General features: G+C 32.2%; 3 protein-coding genes across 3 annotated transcripts; 2 read left to right on the top strand and 1 right to left on the bottom strand.

Annotated features, from left to right (window-relative positions):
• Positions 1–264: 264 nt before the first annotated feature.
• Positions 265–2,405, top strand: LOC145035568 (uncharacterized). Its single transcript, XM_078984118.1, has 3 exons — positions 265–432; positions 1,137–1,860; positions 1,996–2,405. Exons 2-3 carry the CDS (start codon positions 1,199–1,201, stop codon positions 2,063–2,065), a joined length of 732 nt encoding a protein of 243 aa, XP_078840244.1. The 5' UTR covers positions 265–432; positions 1,137–1,198; the 3' UTR covers positions 2,066–2,405.
• A 128-nt stretch (positions 2,406–2,533) lies between these two features.
• LOC145035648 (alpha-isocomene synthase-like) lies at positions 2,534–6,674 on the bottom strand. The gene is made up of 7 exons (XM_078984184.1): positions 6,565–6,674; positions 6,035–6,314; positions 4,289–4,673; positions 3,938–4,156; positions 3,696–3,834; positions 3,048–3,296; positions 2,534–2,968 (listed from the first exon to the last, which is right to left on the bottom strand). The coding sequence occupies exons 1-7, from the start codon at positions 6,649–6,651 to the stop codon at positions 2,666–2,668; spliced, it is 1,662 nt and encodes a 553-aa protein (XP_078840310.1). The 5' UTR covers positions 6,652–6,674; the 3' UTR covers positions 2,534–2,665.
• Positions 6,675–12,539: 5,865 nt separating this feature from the next.
• On the top strand, positions 12,540–16,996 carry SOL1 (carboxypeptidase D). Its single transcript, XM_078984046.1, has 15 exons — positions 12,540–12,730; positions 13,665–13,731; positions 13,840–13,935; positions 14,092–14,122; positions 14,226–14,282; positions 14,383–14,478; positions 14,634–14,756; positions 14,940–15,044; positions 15,162–15,208; positions 15,415–15,540; positions 15,635–15,737; positions 15,908–15,970; positions 16,177–16,260; positions 16,354–16,417; positions 16,488–16,996. The coding sequence occupies exons 1-15, from the start codon at positions 12,634–12,636 to the stop codon at positions 16,790–16,792; spliced, it is 1,464 nt and encodes a 487-aa protein (XP_078840172.1). The 5' UTR covers positions 12,540–12,633; the 3' UTR covers positions 16,793–16,996.
• Positions 16,997–17,498: the final 502 nt, after the last annotated feature.

The following is a 17,498-nucleotide window of genomic DNA, read 5'->3' as shown; positions in this document are numbered from 1 at the left end:
GTATTTCCATCTGCGAAATTGTTGGCTATTTTTATAATTTCGATTTTTTTGGCTATTTTTGTAATGTAATTAGTGTAAATGATTATTTTTATCGTTTTCTAAATAAAGAATAAATTAATTGACAAGTCAATTTTGAAAAAAAAAAATCAATAAAAATTTAAACGTGACATGATTTACTTACAAAAAGTATATAAATAAATTATTTTTATAGATCTTTTAGAGAAAAAGAAAAAACAATAAAGTATTAATGCATAGAGGAATGGGACACCTTAATTTTAACCATTTACACAACACAAAAACCTCCCCACCACTCCGCTGTCATTTTGTGTTCCAAAGATTTTCCGGCCATCGGAGACGATGAAGTATTAATTACAGAAAGGTGGTGCAGATACGCTAACTATCGGAAAACCATCTTTTACTTCTTTCATATACGTGAGTTCCACTTTCCCTCCGATAAATCTCTGGATTTTTTACCTTGTCATCCAACTCTACAGCATTCGAATTCAGTTAGGGTTTTTCACACTTGAATTATGATCTTGAGTTTGTATTAGTTCCATGAATGCGATTATGAATCAGTGTTTTGTTAATTAGTACTACCGAATCTGATTCTGTGCTTTAGGTCGCAGTTTCATCGTCTGTTTCGGATTCAATCTTTACGATTCCTACAAATTTTCCCCGATACGATTTGTTGGCTTTTTGTTTTCTTTTTATCAAAGGACTGGGATCGAACCTCTCCGGCGCCATTGGGGGACAAGCTCCGTTGGCCTTGCAATTTCTTGTTGAAACCGTAGCTGAAGTTTCAACTAGTTTTGAAGATCAACTAATGTTTTTTGATCTTAGCTTCTCGACAATGGCGGACTCTTGGTTCTTTACTTTGACTTTTGTGGAATTTATTGGATAATCATCCAATCATCTCAAACACCTCTTCCAATGTGGTTTCATTTCATTTTCGTCTGAATCCCTCCCTATTAGCCGAAAGAACAGTTGATTCTCTCAATTTTCTTGAAATATTTTTGTGGGATTGATTATATCTGTTTACTTGAGTCTATAAGAATGGTATATGATAATGGGCCTCACATTTGATAAATTTCTTTCATTTATGGATTGAATAATTGAAATTACTGGTTACATTGCAGGTGGTTTGAATTACATTTTGGTAACAAAAAGTTTTTATGATGTTCCCAAATGAGAAAATCTGATGTTATTATCAGTGGAAGGAGGAGGGTTTTTTTCATCTTCAGCTTTAGGGTATAGTAAGGGCCTAACCCTTCTACTCTTGGGTAAAAAGACCAAAGAAACCCCCATGAGAGTTACACCCTGGAATCAGTACCAGTTGGTGGACCAAGAATCCGATTCCGACCTCCATCAATCCGATTCCGGCCTCCATCATTCCGATTCCGGCCTTCATCTGGCTTCCAACAAGAACCGTATTATCCGCGGCTGCGCTTCCTATCTCTGCTTTGGTCGCGCAGCCGCTGGACTCGATAGTCCCTGCCCTTTAAAAGTGGGCCCTACCCACCACCACCACCAAGACCTGCAGGATCCTCTCAAAAGTCCTGATTTGGAAAAAGTCAAAGAAAAAGTCATTCATTTGGATGTTGTTGATGATGATGATGATGATGATATTAATGTCAGAAACACATGTTTGCTTAGAAACAGCTTGAGGAGACCTGCAAGAACTATTTCAGTCTCTGTTGCTGTTGATAAAGAGGGTGAGAATGAAGGTGAGGGGAAACATGTACAAATACAACAAAATGAAAAAAATGGTGTGGATCATATTCATAAACAAAAACAAAGGAGAGTTCAATGGACGGATGTTTCAGGGGGTGATCTTTTTATGGTCCGGGAATTTGAGCCCAGGTATGTCATATGTGTCTTTTTACTAATTTGCCCTCCTTTATAACTGTGGTGTCAATGTCACTTTCTCGTATATTGTTTGTTTGATCATTATTGTTTCTCAAACACTTTGGGTGAATTTTTGGCATATATTTGCAGTGAACACAGTGGGTCAGATGATGAATATGATAATGGGATTGAAAGAAGTTGTTCTTGCAGATTAATGTAGTTTCAGTGCCAGAGTTTTTCCCCCAAAACCAGAGACTGCTTCGTATTTTCTTAACCACCAATGTTTATTCCATTGGATTCTTCACCGCTAGTGATCACATCTTTTTGTCTATATTCCATTTCTTTTGGATTTCAATTTTGTTCTTCTTTTTCTTTCTAAGTTTTTGTGTTGTTTTCATTTGTTTCATTGTAATTAACACCCTTTTGTTCCCTTTTCCCCCTAGTTTTGTCGCTTGATGTTAATCGAGATTTTGAGAGTAAATCGTCTTTCGTCAATTGCTGTTTGTATGATGAAAATATTGAGTGTGTTTGAACTTTATGTTGCTGCTGTTGCTCTTTCATCGAGTCCATGTTTTTATTTTTCGTTATTATCTAATGAGAATTAACTTAAGGTGGACAAATATATAATGGTATAATTTTGAACTTAATCACACTTTATTATGCAAATTCTGAAACACAAACACCAAAAGAAAACCATTTTGATAATAATATTAAACACATAGTCGCCACATAGCTAAGCACATGAGGTCATGCTCAACATCCGCAAGATCAATCGGATCTTTATGATAATGGATCAAATTCCACATACATCAGACACACGTCATGAAGAAGATGAACTCATAGGGTGGAGCATAAGTGAATTGATATGGTTTTGCACTTCTTCCCCGACATGTGTGAAATTATCTGAATACTTGTACAAGACCTCAATTACACGTGCCAAATTAATTGTGCGCATAATTATAGGCATTGGAACATCTTTGCACATGAGGGATTCCCGATTCATTTCTTTCCATGCATCTTCAACTTTTTCTTTGAACACATCATAGACATGTTCCGTAGTCACATCAAACTCCTTCACGTAACATTCAATTCCAGAGGCAACATGCTCTCTTTCTTGCTCTTCCTGCATGCATGTTCATCATCATTAACACATTTTAACCTTTAAAAGTGTTCTTAAAGTAAAGTAACCAAGTTGGATGTACCTTGTGGGAGACGATATCATCCTGGAACCTACAAAGTTTACAAGAAGCTTTGACAAGAGGAGGATAAGTGGAAGCCCATTTGAATGATTCATCTGTGATTATATCACCCATTCCAGCCAAACTTGCTATTAGCAGGAATTTGTAGGCACAACTAATCAAACTGATCGACATGTGCTCTTCGGTTGTTGGAGTATACCCTTCATTTCTCCATTCGGCTTCTTTCATGTAGCTTCTCATGTATTCTTTCATCTGAGTAAATCAAAAATATGTACAATCAAATGCAACCTGATCAACAATCTTTCGAGAAATGCAAAAATTATAAGTATGATATATTAGAAAATACATGATACTCATTTTTACACACCAATTTTTAAATGCAAGATTGGTTTTCTAAATTAAAAGTAGAAACGGGGAATCCTTGAAGATAATCAAAATAAAATGACATTTAAAAGTCTTCAAATATAACTAAAAAAGACGACATGACTTATTAAAACATATAATTGCAGTGATACAAATTTCCAAATACATATATTGAAAACCTTACCATTGTCACATGTAAGTCTAAGAATTAAGAATTTATTAAATCTACTCTTACAAAGAAAGATATAATTAAGTAGTATAAAATAAATGAATGGCGTAGAAACTTACAGCCTCTTTCACGTAGTCTATATGATATGCTTTACCCTCAATTGCCAAGATTTGCTCCATCTCTGTAAAAACGTCCAAAACCATGCGGTATATGAGTTTCATGTAGTCTGGAAGCACATCCAAGCACGTAATCGACCACCTATACATAGAAAATTTATGATGAGTATATATATATATTTAATATTTTGGTTCCAAGGTTAACCAATTACTGAATATTGTTGATTAATACTGCATATATATACCTTTGAATTGCGTCCGTAAGTATAAGTAGCTCCTCATAGGTTCCATAAGCATCATATGTATCATCCAAAATAGTTATCACAGCAAGAACTTTTGCTAAGAAAATTCTGGATCGAGAATATTTAGGCTCAAAGTACACACCTTGTGCCCAAAAGTAACATTCAACCAATCTATTTCTTGCGTAAGGTACATTCTTTGCCACATCGTAAACTTTCCACCACCTATGGTTAATTAGTGTGGTACATAATCAAACAATAACAAGAGAAAAGAAAAGAGCCCAAAATTTATATTTCATGGCCAACTAGATGTTTAATGAAGGAAAGATCAAGGAGCTAGCTAAGGGTGTATCATACTTGGTAAGTTGACTAAGCTCTTTCTTGTGTAGCGACTGAAGCAAGTCAAACCCTAACTTGGAAAGTTTTAGTAAAGACTTGTTATGAGAAGCTTGTTCTTGGTAGAAAGGTATGTAGCGTAGTGCTTCTAGTCTTGGCAACCTTTTTCGTATAGGTTGTTTTAATGCTTGTTGTATTTGGTTAATCGTGTCAATATTGTTGGCCCAATGAAGATCTTTTGCTATGTCATCAAGTCGAGCTTTTGTGAAAATAAGAGCATCATCTAGTGTAACTTCACCTGGCATCCTCATATAGGTTGCCTCGTACAAGTCAATCAAGCCTTGAACATCATTGGTTAAGGTATCCATGTAAACTCCCTCTTTGTCATTACACTTTTTGAAAATATCTGTTCAAGTTCACATACTTAAAAACACCACTAATTATAGTTTCTTTTGTATTAAAATATAGATTGGTCAATGAAGCAATCGTGAACGTTGGAAATCATAATGATCAATGACCAACAGAATGGATGTACACTTATACATTGAATACACATATACTAGATTATACCATAAAACCCACATTTTTACCAAAAAACTGATCACCTCTATTTTTCGTTTAAATTTTTTTAAGCCATGTTTTTTATAAGAAAAAAAACTGAATATACCGTTGTTCACAATTTTTCGTCATCTTTTCATAGAGATCAATGTTGATATATAAAAAATAATTTTTTTTTCGAAAAAAAATCACTTTTTTTTTCAATATTTAAGTTTATTTTTATCCAAAAAACTAATTATACCAAAAAATCTCAATCTTTTGCCCTTTATTAATATACATCAACATCGATTTAAAAAAAAAACTCAATACTGTAAATATATTAATTTTAACATTCACAATATGAATCTGACTTACTATTTCATCTATTTGATCATTCACAAATTAAGTCAAATCTATATATGAATCAAAATTTATGTCCATGTAGTTTGATAATATTTTAACGTTATGATTATTATGAGCACTAGTAAATTAATTTTATAAAATCAACAAATGGATTTATTCATATTGTGAATCTGAACTGTATAAAATTTAGTTTTCAGAATTAACAATGTGAATCTGATTTACTATTATTCAAAATGTGAATATGAGCATATTTACAATGTAAATCTGAACTAAAATTTCATTTTTTTAAATACACACACACACACACACACATATATATATATATATATATATATATATATATATATATATATATATATATATATATATGGAAACGTGAATATACATTAGAACTCCACCTCAACTTATGTACAAAACCTCATGAAATTACATCGTTTTATTAGCTAAAGATTGTGATAAGGGGATTAACGATTAACATTTGAACCTGCAGATTTAGGATTGAAGCAAAATTTTTGATAGGGAAACAATACTATTTATTATCTTCAACTTTCATGATTGTGAAAAATAATATACACTGGGGTGAAGTAACTAACAATAATGAACGAAAGAAAACAATGATGGTTAAAAGATAATTGAGGAAAATGTTATGGGAAATGATATATTTACCAATTGAACATCAACCTGGGTGTATTTACTAAGTTAAAATGATATAATTTAGAGGTTTAATACTTAAGCTTAGGTGAGATTGTAATGTATATGTTCTATCACCATATATATATATATATATATATATATATATATATATATATATATATATATATATATATATATATATATATATGTGTATGTGTGTGTGTGTGCACTGACCAGAAGAAACAAAGAAGCCATCTTGTCGCATGAGTCGAAACCAAAGGGAGGTGCAATTGCAATTGCAATTCCAATTATCACCATATGCAACATAAATATGTTGCAATGCTTGATTGATATCCTCCTCAAAGTAATATGATATGCCAAGGCGTTGGATTGCATTGATTAGTTTTAACAAATTTACATGTTCAGCTGGAACATTCAATGTTGTTAAGAATTCTTTCCTGACTTCTTCTTTCAAGTCTTGAACAACTTGCTCAACCCCAACTTGATCTTCAAGATTCATTTTGTATATATGTGCATCACCATCAAAGATGGAAACGATAATTATAAGTTACGTACATCATACTCAAATCATCACTTGTGTAAAAAACACATACTCAAATCATCAAAATATATATGTACATGCAGTTCGTGACATCGTGAAAGAAATATATAATCCATAATATCAATTTATTATGTCAGATTAATCAAGCTTACGCAACCAACCATATCATTATTTTCATGATGAATTTTAGTAACTTGCATACCTCGTCATAGAGAAGAAATTGGTCTCCCCAAATGCAAAGTGGGAAATTTGCAGTGGGACGAATAACGTTCCCTTGTTCAACTAACATATTGTATAGAGGATTTGTTGATTATGTTGCTTCTTGAAGGACAGTTCAGATGGTATACGAGTTGGAACTTTGTATATATTTCCTATTTTTGGAATTGTAACTTTATTTTTATATACTTTTTTATTTGTGATTTTTTGTTTTACTATAAGCATTTTTTAAAGAAAATAACAATCTTATTTTTTTAAAAAAAGTTATTTAAAATGTGAAATTTTATAAAACAAGTTGTATTAATTAAAATAAAATTGCAAAAAGATGGTGCAATAAGGAAACAAAAACATTTTACATATTAAAAGTAAAGAATTGTTTAATGGTATAAAAATGTAAAAAGAATTTATAAAAGAACATAATTTTCTTTTTTTCAAACTTTAGGTGTTACATAAAAAAGGTTTTAGTAGCCATTTTGCACGACAAGAAAGAACTACTTTTTCTTACACCCCACTCCCGAGTTCAACTTAAGGAGAGAAAAGAAAGGAAATGAGTGGAAATGAGAGGAAAGTAAGAGAGATTGATGCTTCCGAGTTTCATTAAAGGAAGGAAATTAAAGGATCACTTTCCCTCCTAACTTTCTTTCCGGAAGGATTTGAAAATAAAGAATAAAATGTGTAGCTTTCCTTCCATTACTCTCAAATTTGTTTTCCTTTCTTTTCTCTGCTTTTATCTCCTTACTTTCTTTTCTCTTATCTTCTTTTATTTGTTTCAACTCTAGAGCAGAGTGTTAGAGATCTACCCCCATCTCCTAAGAAATATACATCCATAAAAGTATTTTTGTTAACAACCCACACACCCTTAAATCACTATACTTACATCCTTCTTAATGGAATTCCAACTAATCTCCAAGGAAAACACTATGAAAAGCCTTGTTTGCAAACGTTATTTACACATGAATTGTTTATTTTGCTCCCGTTATTAGCTCCAAATCCATCCTTTATTTGATGGAATTGATAAGTATTATTAGCTCTAAATTCATCTCCATTGTAGAAAATCAGAGGAATACCTACAAGCTATTTGTGACATCCTTAAATTCATAGTCATTTTAAAAATTTTATTTATGTTTATTTGAAAATTAGAGTATTCATTTTAAAAAATAATATTGCAGAATTTGTTTTCAAAACATTTTCGAAGAAATGTATTTTGTTTATATTAAGGGCGCGTTTGTTTCGTATCATTCCAATGAAATTAAAGGGAATTGGAAATTAAATTCGGGTAGAAAATGCGTTTGGCTAACAAAACAAAAGGAATTAGATTTCCATAATAATGATTCAATTCCATATTTGAAAGAGTTATAATTCTTTCACAGTTCAACAAGAATCTACATTCAATTCATTATATTTGTTTTAAATTACACAACTATCCTCTAATTGTCTATGCGTGAAATCAGAAAAAAATCATTTACGTGATTTTCATATCACTTCTACGATTACATTCTCTTCTCGGTTATATACATTTGCAACCTGTATTTTCCAAACGATTTCATCTATTTATCATTGGATCGTCATTCCTGTATCGTCTTCATTCACAAGTAAGACCTCAATCCTTCTATTTTCTGCAATCAATTGTGTTTTATTATTGTTTTTATACATTTTCGTTTGCTCTTTCATCTTTTTGTGATAGACAGTTACATAATATAGTCACATTTGTGTTACTGTACTTTATCTCTACTTTATCATCTCTTCTTCATCTCTACTTCATCTCCGGTTCTATTTCATCTTGCTTTTTTTGGATAAAGTATCAATATTCTCTTTACATGTATACGTATAAATTTTCTGGTTTGGATTTCCTGTTGGGGACGTGCAATCAATCGTTTTATAATTATGCACACCAAGTGTTGTGTTTTTGCCTCTATGGTATTTTCTTTATTTGCCAACGTAATTTTTTTCTTTTCTTTTTGTGTTCACTCATTTTACCACTAATGTTTGTTTTAATTGAGAAGATAAGATTAAATCCCATAAATTACTAAAAGCCATAATTGATAACCAATAATGACAAAACGAAGTTAAGAGATTGTAATTTTTTACTTTCATGCATATTTGTGCTTGATAAATTTGTTTTCTAAAACATCATTTAATTCCATTTTATACTAATAAGTTAAAAAAAAAAACCGTTAAAGGGTATTTATGTCATATTACAAAATTTATTTTCCAATTCCTTTGTGAAATCAGCAAACTAAACAAAAAACAGATTACATTCCATGCCAACCAAACATATTTCAGCTTCTAGTAATTTCAATTTCCAATTCCGTCATATTCCAATTCATTTGATAGATTCCATTTCTTTCAAAAAAATTCTGCGAACCAAACATGCCCTAAGAGTAACTAACATGCCCTAAGTGTAGCTGGATTGACTAGTCAAATGTTCAACATTGCAAAAAATTAAAAAACTTAGTGATTAAATTGAAACAAAAAATAATACAATGTCAAAATCAAATTTTTATGACAACATAAGGACTTTTGTATAATTTACCCGTATTACAAATACAAACCTTAGTGTAAAAAGATAATTAAATGCATTACTATTTTTTTACAATATGAATCGTGGAAAGTTCTTCTAATAATAAGAAAGAAATAACTAAAAAAGATGTATATATTGTTATTGTTTAGCCAAATAAAAACTTGGGCCCAAAACAATTAAAGCTAAATTAAATTTACAACCCAAAATAAGAAATGGGGAAAGTCATATTTTAATCGAGAATTCTAAATTAAATCTATCTTTTTCACTTAGCATTCATGGCTTTATTTTATTTTAGTTTGGTCCTAACAAAAAAAAAAAAAAAAAAAACTTAAAAAGATAAACAATTATATAATTTGTATATATTTGGTTATTTAACCTTTTTTTTTGTACTGTTAACCTTTAAACTTTTTTATTTTTTTATTTTTTTTTATTTTTAGAACATACCCTTATGACCGATAATAGTATGTAAAACCTATTTTAGGGGGTTTGAATTTCACATTCGGCGACATTTTCAGCGGACGCAAGCTCCGACGACATATTCGGTCATCTTCTCCTATCACATCAAATCCGGAAGACATCAGATTTAGAACACACTTGCAAGCGCTTTGCCTTCTACAACATCTCCTTCGTCTTCTCTTGCCAAAATAGATTTCTCAACAAGACTCGACTTCCGACGGTTATCTTCTTTTTTCTTCATTCTATTTCTTTCTTCTATTTTCTGACCATCTGGTGAGCACAAAATCTTCAAAATTTTCTGGCAATCTGATGAACATGAGATCTGGAACTCAATATCTTAGAACTTAAAGAACTCGTTTTTAAGAAACTCTAGAACACGGTCTTGAAATCGTAAACTCACTAAAATCATATGTTCCTAAAATCGTAAACACCATAAATGACAAACCTTAAAACATGATCATGAAGTTCCTGAAATTGTGAGTTCAAGGGTTTACGAGTTTTGGAAAATCATTTTAAGAGCTGCTCAAAAACACCATTTTTCATATTTGAAGTTCAAAGGTTTTTTTGAGTTATGAAATTGTTTCAAATACTCAAGGGTTTCAGTTCGATTTCTAGATATGTGATTGTGTATCTAAACCCTGATTTATGGGTTTGTTTCAGAGAATTAAAAAAAAAAGAGAAATAAGAAATCTGAAAAATATGTTAAGAACTCATATCACCGGAAAATTCATTTTGGCCGGCAAAGATGACCGGAAAAATCATACTTGGGCGAAAAAGACGTCGGAAACCGAAAAAGTCCTCTATTATCGCTCATAATGGTATGTTTTAAACTAAATGACAAGTTTAAGGATTAACAATGCACCAAAAAAAGTTAAGTAGCCATGTTAGGAAACCAGACGATACTTGTCAAGACTCAGAACAAATCCAATGCTACTTGTCAAGTTCTGGTGACCCTTGTTAGGAAGTAATGCAGGTAACACACGAAACCAAAAGCATAAAAAGACAAAATATTTATGTGGTTTGGTCAAGGTGGCCTATGTCCATGGGCAAGAACAGAGTATTCTTTATTTATGAGCTCTCGAATAGAGATTACAAGTACAAACAACAGAGATTCGACCTACTTACTAAGGATAAAAAAGAAACAACAAATGACTTAGCATACATTCCTACTTATAGTGAAGGGATCAGGGCTAAAACCCTAATGGGCCAAGCCCATTGTCCCATAGGCCCATGAACGGTGTCAACCAATCATAATCTGCCATGCAACAACTTTTGGAACATTCATCCTTAATTTACATTGCATGAGCATCGACAACACACATGATGGAACATCAAGATCCATAATGGCTCATCATGATGCAAGAGTGGCACATCATGATCGACATGGCTCATCAACCATCATGGTGGCATATCAAGCAATAATCCTTGAGCATCTTTAACATCTAAGCAACCTTGAACAATATTGAGCATCATAGATCACTTCAGATCATATGTGGCTCATCAGAAACACATATGACACACTAGGAACATGTGTGGCACATAAAGCCACCTAATAGCGCATCATGACGCACAAGTGGTGCACCATGATCATTAGTGGCGCATCCATGCTTCATAAAAACATCAATAACACATTAATACTCCGGAGTACTCCATGGAACACTAGAGTAGCGCACCTTGTACAAAGGTGGTGTACATTGTGCATGAATGACGCACCTTGTGCCCAAAGTGGCACATCTTCCTTAATCATAGCACATCGAGCTTCAATGTGGCGCACCCTCCTTCAAAAGTTTCACATCTCTTTCTCATGTGGTGCACCTTGCTACCCAATGGCACACCATGCCTCATAAGTGGCACATCCATGCCTGAAATGGCACATCTTGAGCATGGACAGCGCATCCATGCACTAAGGTGCTCCATTCCACTCCAAGGTGCTCCATATCCTTCTAAGATGCTCTATTCCTTTCTCAGGTGCTCCTCACCCTTCTCAGATGCTCCATCCCCCCTTTATGATGTTTCGTTCATTTATCACTTGATCCGTTCCTTTGTTACATAATCCATTCTCTTGTCACATGATCCGTTCCTTTGTCACATGCTCTACGAACCTCAAGTGCTCTATTGAGTTCTAAGTGCTTTATCAAACTCAAATGCTCCATGTGAATGTTCAAAATGCTCAAGTCACATTTAACAGACCAGCTATATACAAGTGTTATAGTTGGTTACTCTTTCAAGTCATTATCCCTAAAAGAAAAAAAAAATGATAAAAGTGCCCTTATCTGATTTTTTACATTTTATTTCATTTATTATTTATATAACTGGATGAGTCAACATATTCTACTCCATTAAACCTGCCTTTCATTTCCTCATCCATGATGTAATCTCTCTCTCTCTCTCTCTCTCTCTCTCTTATCTTCTAGATTCCATATAGAGAAAATCATAGTTTAGTCCCCATGCCTTAGACGACTGTATGGGGCACATCTTTAAAGTGGCCCAAATTATGATATATATATATATATATATATATATATATATATATATATATATATATATATATAAAATTGAAATTGTTATATTTAAAAGCTAGTACAAGTAATCTTCTTTCGGTTATTCAGTTATTATAAAAACCTTGATGACATTTATGTATTTTAAGGATATTTTTTCTACTTTCGCTCATGACCTAAAATATGTTTGGAACGACCCGATTAATCATTGTCGTTTACACCCTTTTATATATATATATATATATATATATATATATATATATATATATATATATATATATATATATATATATATATATATTCTTTTTAAAATTAATAAAGATCAAACACTCAACAAAAACATAAATTAAAGTTTGTCCGACTTAAACAAAATAGAATTAAGAACTCACGTACAAATTACTCCAAAGCTCCGTGACCATTTGTATAATTTACCATATACAAAATAAAACTATAAAAGGTTATGTCAACGAGGCACGTGCCTGTCATGTGCATGTGTCTCTCAGTTCGAACAAAGCCTTAAAACCACTTCTCCCCTGCGATTTGGTCTCTGAAGCTCGATTTCGTGAATGAAATCGTTGATATGGCGAACCTGAATCCATCGCTCTTACTCTTCCTATCTCTAAACTTGCTCCATTTGTTTCATACGGTGTTTGCCAGAGGCGGTGAACGTGATTCAGGTCAACCCCTTTTTCGATTTTAATTTCTCGTTCTTTCTCAATCATATACTTGTTTGGCTGCTGAAATGAAACTATTCTTTTGTTGTTTGGTTCGTGTTGTAACTATTTCTTGCTTCATTTTTATTGATCATAAAATGATATGAACGGAAATTGTTACTCCACTTTTGAATTTAAAAATTGAAATATTTTTACTTTCGTATTCGAATTTTCCACTGATTTTTCTACTCTGGCGACATAGATTTCCCTAAATTTATCTTTTCGATAATTGTTCTTTGTCGATTTGTTGCTTATAAGATTCTATGAGTTTTGAAGTTCAAAGAATCAAATACGGGCTGGATATATTATTTCATAAAGATGGGACTTTGTAATTTCAAGCTCTCATGTACGAGGTAATGTAGAGAAAAAAAAAAGATGATAGTGAGGCATGAAGATCTTGGCTGTAAACATTGGAAAATGATGGTTTATTCATAGCAAAATTGGATTGATATTTAGGGCTTGTATTTAGTTGTTTAGGAGGGTTGATTATCACTATCCGATGATCTGATCAATGATCATGGCTTGGAGGATTGTACTATGCACTGAAGGACATATAATGGTACATCATGTATAACACATTTGGGGCCATGTAATCATCATGTGTTTTAAGGTTTCATGTATTTAACTTTATAAGCAACATGCATCATATCTTGTGCTCAAACCCATTTTAAATGAGATTTGTGACCACAATCCACACATAATCTGTTATTCAACACGTGGGGTGATGATTTCTGCATCTACTTTCTCTTTCTTTTATATATGCATCAAACTAACAAGCTTTAATGTAATACCAAACATCTAACAGCAAGATACTGAAATTACCTCAAATTAGCTTAATTCTTCTTGAAATTGACTTTGTTATCTTTCCACCGTATCTTAACTGAATTATGTTCAACAGGTTTTGTGGATATAACATATGCTGCTTCAGGAAGGCATTTGTCCGAAGAAACTCACTTTCAGAAACTGTATTATAACTTATCTCAAATTCAGATTAAAATTTAAACCATATAATTACTTATTATTCTCCAATAGTTTGATTTGCTTTTGACATTTTCCGAATATCTGCAATGTAGTAATAAGTTGGCTCATGGATATATGACTAATTCTGATCTTGAGAAGGCTATCAAGGCATTCCATGGTAGATGTGGTCGCATTTCCAGGATATACAGGTGACTTATTCTATTGATACATTGATTATTAAATGCTCTCATGAATGTCATTAATGTTCAAACAAACGTATAATCTTGTTTAACTTTAAATGATGTTTGTGTCATTAACTGACTTGTTTTTGGTTCTCTCTTTGAGGGCATTTAATCCTACACCAGTATTGGGAAAAGTGTCTTGGGAGTTCCACTGGTAACATATTGACTCATACCTCATCATTCTTTTTGTTATTCTTCTTATAATTCCCAAAATTATATATCCTCATACATACTTTCTTCCTTTGTTTCTAATGCAGTGGGTGTTGGAAATTTCTAATAATCCTGGGAAGGAAGAGGCTAAACCTGCTTTCAAGGTGATATTATGTCCAGAAATGCATGACCTTTTCTTTTCTTTTTTTTTTTTTTTTTTTGTTTTGTTGAAATTGATTTTGGTTGATATGATGGATGTTGTAGTTTATTGGGAATGTGCATGGAGATGAACCTGTAGGGCGTGAACTTCTCTTGCTTTTATCAAATTGGCTGTGTGACAATTATATGAAGGATCCCTTGGTAACCTTTTCTTCTCTGAAATATTAATGCCTCCTATCAAATTTGTGATATATAAAACTTTAGATGTGAATAGATAGATAACTGACATTGGTATTTGTATGTTTTTTATTCCTGGGTTTGACTTGCATTGACCTGGGATTGACTTGTGAATGCAGGCGACACTGATTGTGGATAATGTCCACCTTCACATCCTTCCAACAATGAATCCTGATGGGTTTTCATTAAGAAAGCGTGGTAATGCAAACAACATTGATCTCAATCGTGATTTTCCAGACCAGGTAATTTCATAATCTGTTTGTATTATTATAAATGTTATAGTATGTTAATTTTTCTAGCATTTAACACTTTTTATATATATATATATATATATATATATATATATATATATATATATATATATAATTGATGTTAAACTGATTGTTAAAAGCAAAATGGATTGATGTCACATGGTGTTAGTGTAGTTTTTTCCAATGAATGATGATTTACACGAAAGACAACCAGAGACAAAAGCGATTATGAGATGGTTAAAAGAGATACATTTCACAGCCTCTGCTAGTCTTCATGGGGTAATCAATCTGAAACTTGTCTTCATTTCTTTGCAAATTTATTTATTTTTAGTGCTTTTCTGTGAATGAACATATAGACCACATATCCTTCAAAGTGTAAATTTTCTTATTTCTCAGGGAGCACTTGTTGCAAATTATCCATGGGATGGGACCGATGATAGAAGGTACGTTCTAAATCAATTAATGTTTTTTTAAAACTTTTTTTGATGAAAATGCTCATATTCTAGTAAACATCTTTCTATGAAGCACTGATGATTGTTTGCATTTTAAGAGTTGAAGGTTTAGTTAAATGCTTCAATAACTTAATATGGACCTTGAGGTTGCAAAATGATATTGTAGTATGCTGAGATTGGTTTTTCTGTTATTTCAGCAAAAGTTACTTTGCATGTCCTGATGATGAAACTTTCAAATACATGGCAAAGTTGTACAGTGGCTCTCACTTTAACATGTCTCAAAGCAGCGAATTTGAAGAAGGAATAACAAATGGGGCTCAATGGTATTATTCTAATTAAAATTGTAAAATGCAACTTGAATTGGATTTTCTGATGTAAAATTTGCAAAACTAATATGAATGATTGTGATTGGTGTAGGTATCCCATCTATGGTGGCATGCAAGACTGGAACTACATTTTTGCTGATTGTTTTGAACTGACTTTGGAGATCAGTGACAACAAATGGCCTCCTGCTAATGAGGTCAGCTTCATCTGATGCAATTTGTTTATATAGAATTTGATGCAATTCCAACACACAGTTTGAATTTTCTAGAGTGATATATGGTTACTTTTTTTTAGTTTTTTCAGCTATATAACCATGACTTCCTTTTTGGAGTTTACTTACATTTTCGTTTCCTTGACATTATTCAGCTTCGCATGATATGGCAACATAACAAAAGGAGTATGCTTCATCTTGTTGCAAGCATTGTCAAGGTAATTGTCAAACTTTTTTATATCTAGAAAATTATTGTTATTACCAAAATTTTCAATTTTTAGCGATAAAAATCTGTTATCATTTTAAGCGAAATTGATGAAGTGGTCATTAAACAAGTATGGGTTATTATGCTTTTGCAATGAATCTATTTTGATATATATATATATATTTTTTACATACATTTATTTTACTATTGTGAGTGTAGTCAGGAGTACATGGAAGGATCTTTTCATCAGATTGTGGAGAGCCTTTGCCTGCAACCGTTGCAATAAAGGATATAAATTACACAGTATGTTTTACTATAAAATTTCCACAAAAGAAAAAGATATAATAATATTTCTAGTTTCTGATAATAATATAATGATTAATGAATGATGTACAGATTAAAGCAAGTGAAAGGTTAGCTGATTATCACCGTTTATTGGCCCCTGGACAACAATATGAAGGTACAACTCAACCCACACACTTTGATCATTTTGTCAATTTAACCCAAAAACTGAAATCTGTGGAATGCAGTTATAGCAACAATGCCTGGTTACAAAACACGAACAACAACCATCACAATGAAGGAGGAAGCAGTGACACTGGATTTCATACTTGAGCCAGACACCCATTTTTTACCAAATCAGTGTAGTAGTAAAAGTAAAAGTAAAAGTAAAAGTCTGAAAATTTCTGAGCTTTTACCAAAATCCCAGCTGGAGGTGTCTCTAACTTTAGTTGTAGTTTTGGGTTTTCTGTTTTTCCTGATGAAAAGAAAAGCCATCATTAACCATTTCAAACTGCGAAAATCCCAACAACAAAGACGGGTCTCTGCAGTATAAGTATAAGAAGATTCCACAACTGCAAATCTGTTGTGTGTGTGTGTGTGTGTATTTAATTCCTATCCAACCAACTATAATGATGCACATGAGCACATCTCTTGTTAGATGTACCATCAACGTTTAGGTGTACATGTATAAGTGTTGTAAACAATATTATTTTTACACATCACCCAATCATATACCAAAATCAACGATATTTAGTTCCGGAATTTAACTTTTAAGTTGATAAGCTTTAAACTGAGGCTGCTGTAGGAAAATAAAAATTAATTTTTATTTATATTGTATGCTGTATTTGGTAATTGGTAAATTGAGGTGAGATAAACAGATTTAGGTTTAGTTTTTATGACCTGCAAACATGCATCCACCAACCCGTTTATTACACGCCTCGTGTTCGGATTTGTAAATAATTTCATGGGTTGATCTAGGAAGTTGCTAATTTTATCAGATTTAAAAAATAAAAAGTATATTTATTAAAAAGAGAAAGTAAACATTGATAAGTAAATATGTGATATTTAGACTTTTTTCCTGTGATTCATAAACCTGAATTTGACTTACGAACCCGTGAATTCATATAATTAAACAGGTTACGTAACTTGACTTGTTTCTGACTAATTCGGGTTAAAGTTAAGGAATACAACACAAATGTTTATATAAGTCGTTTCCAGGTTGAGTTTTTATAACTCACCAAGTCACCAACCGATATGGT

The sequence above is a fragment of the Lactuca saligna genome, chromosome 1 (genome assembly GCF_052625555.1).
Source record: "Lactuca saligna cultivar CGN05327 chromosome 1, ASM5262555v1, whole genome shotgun sequence".
Lineage (NCBI taxonomy): Eukaryota > Viridiplantae > Streptophyta > Magnoliopsida > Asterales > Asteraceae > Lactuca > Lactuca saligna.
The sequence above is the reverse complement of the archived record's forward strand: the minus strand, read 5'-3'. Positions and strand labels throughout refer to the sequence as shown.

What these genes read in the sequence shown, in the direction of transcription:
- LOC145035568 (XM_078984118.1), top strand. Translation starts at nt 1,199, where the DNA reads ATGTTATTATCAGTGGAAGGAGGAGGGTTTTTTTCATCTTCAGCTTTA. An exon ending in GTCCGGGAATTTGAGCCCAG is followed by an intron (nt 1,861 to 1,995) that starts GTATGTCATATG and finishes ATATATTTGCAG; the next exon opens with TGAACACAGTGGGTCAGATG.
- LOC145035648 (XM_078984184.1), bottom strand. Translation starts at nt 6,651, where the DNA reads ATGTTAGTTGAACAAGGGAACGTTATTCGTCCCACTGCAAATTTCCCA. An exon ending in TGGCTTCTTTGTTTCTTCTG is followed by an intron (nt 4,674 to 6,034) that starts GTCAGTGCACAC and finishes GAACTTGAACAG; the next exon opens with ATATTTTCAAAAAGTGTAAT. An exon ending in CTTACGGACGCAATTCAAAG is followed by an intron (nt 3,835 to 3,937) that starts GTATATATATGC and finishes TTCTATGTATAG; the next exon opens with GTGGTCGATTACGTGCTTGG.
- SOL1 (XM_078984046.1), top strand. Translation starts at nt 12,634, where the DNA reads ATGGCGAACCTGAATCCATCGCTCTTACTCTTCCTATCTCTAAACTTG. An exon ending in GTGTCTTGGGAGTTCCACTG is followed by an intron (nt 14,123 to 14,225) that starts GTAACATATTGA and finishes TTTCTAATGCAG; the next exon opens with TGGGTGTTGGAAATTTCTAA. An exon ending in GATGGGACCGATGATAGAAG is followed by an intron (nt 15,209 to 15,414) that starts GTACGTTCTAAA and finishes CTGTTATTTCAG; the next exon opens with CAAAAGTTACTTTGCATGTC.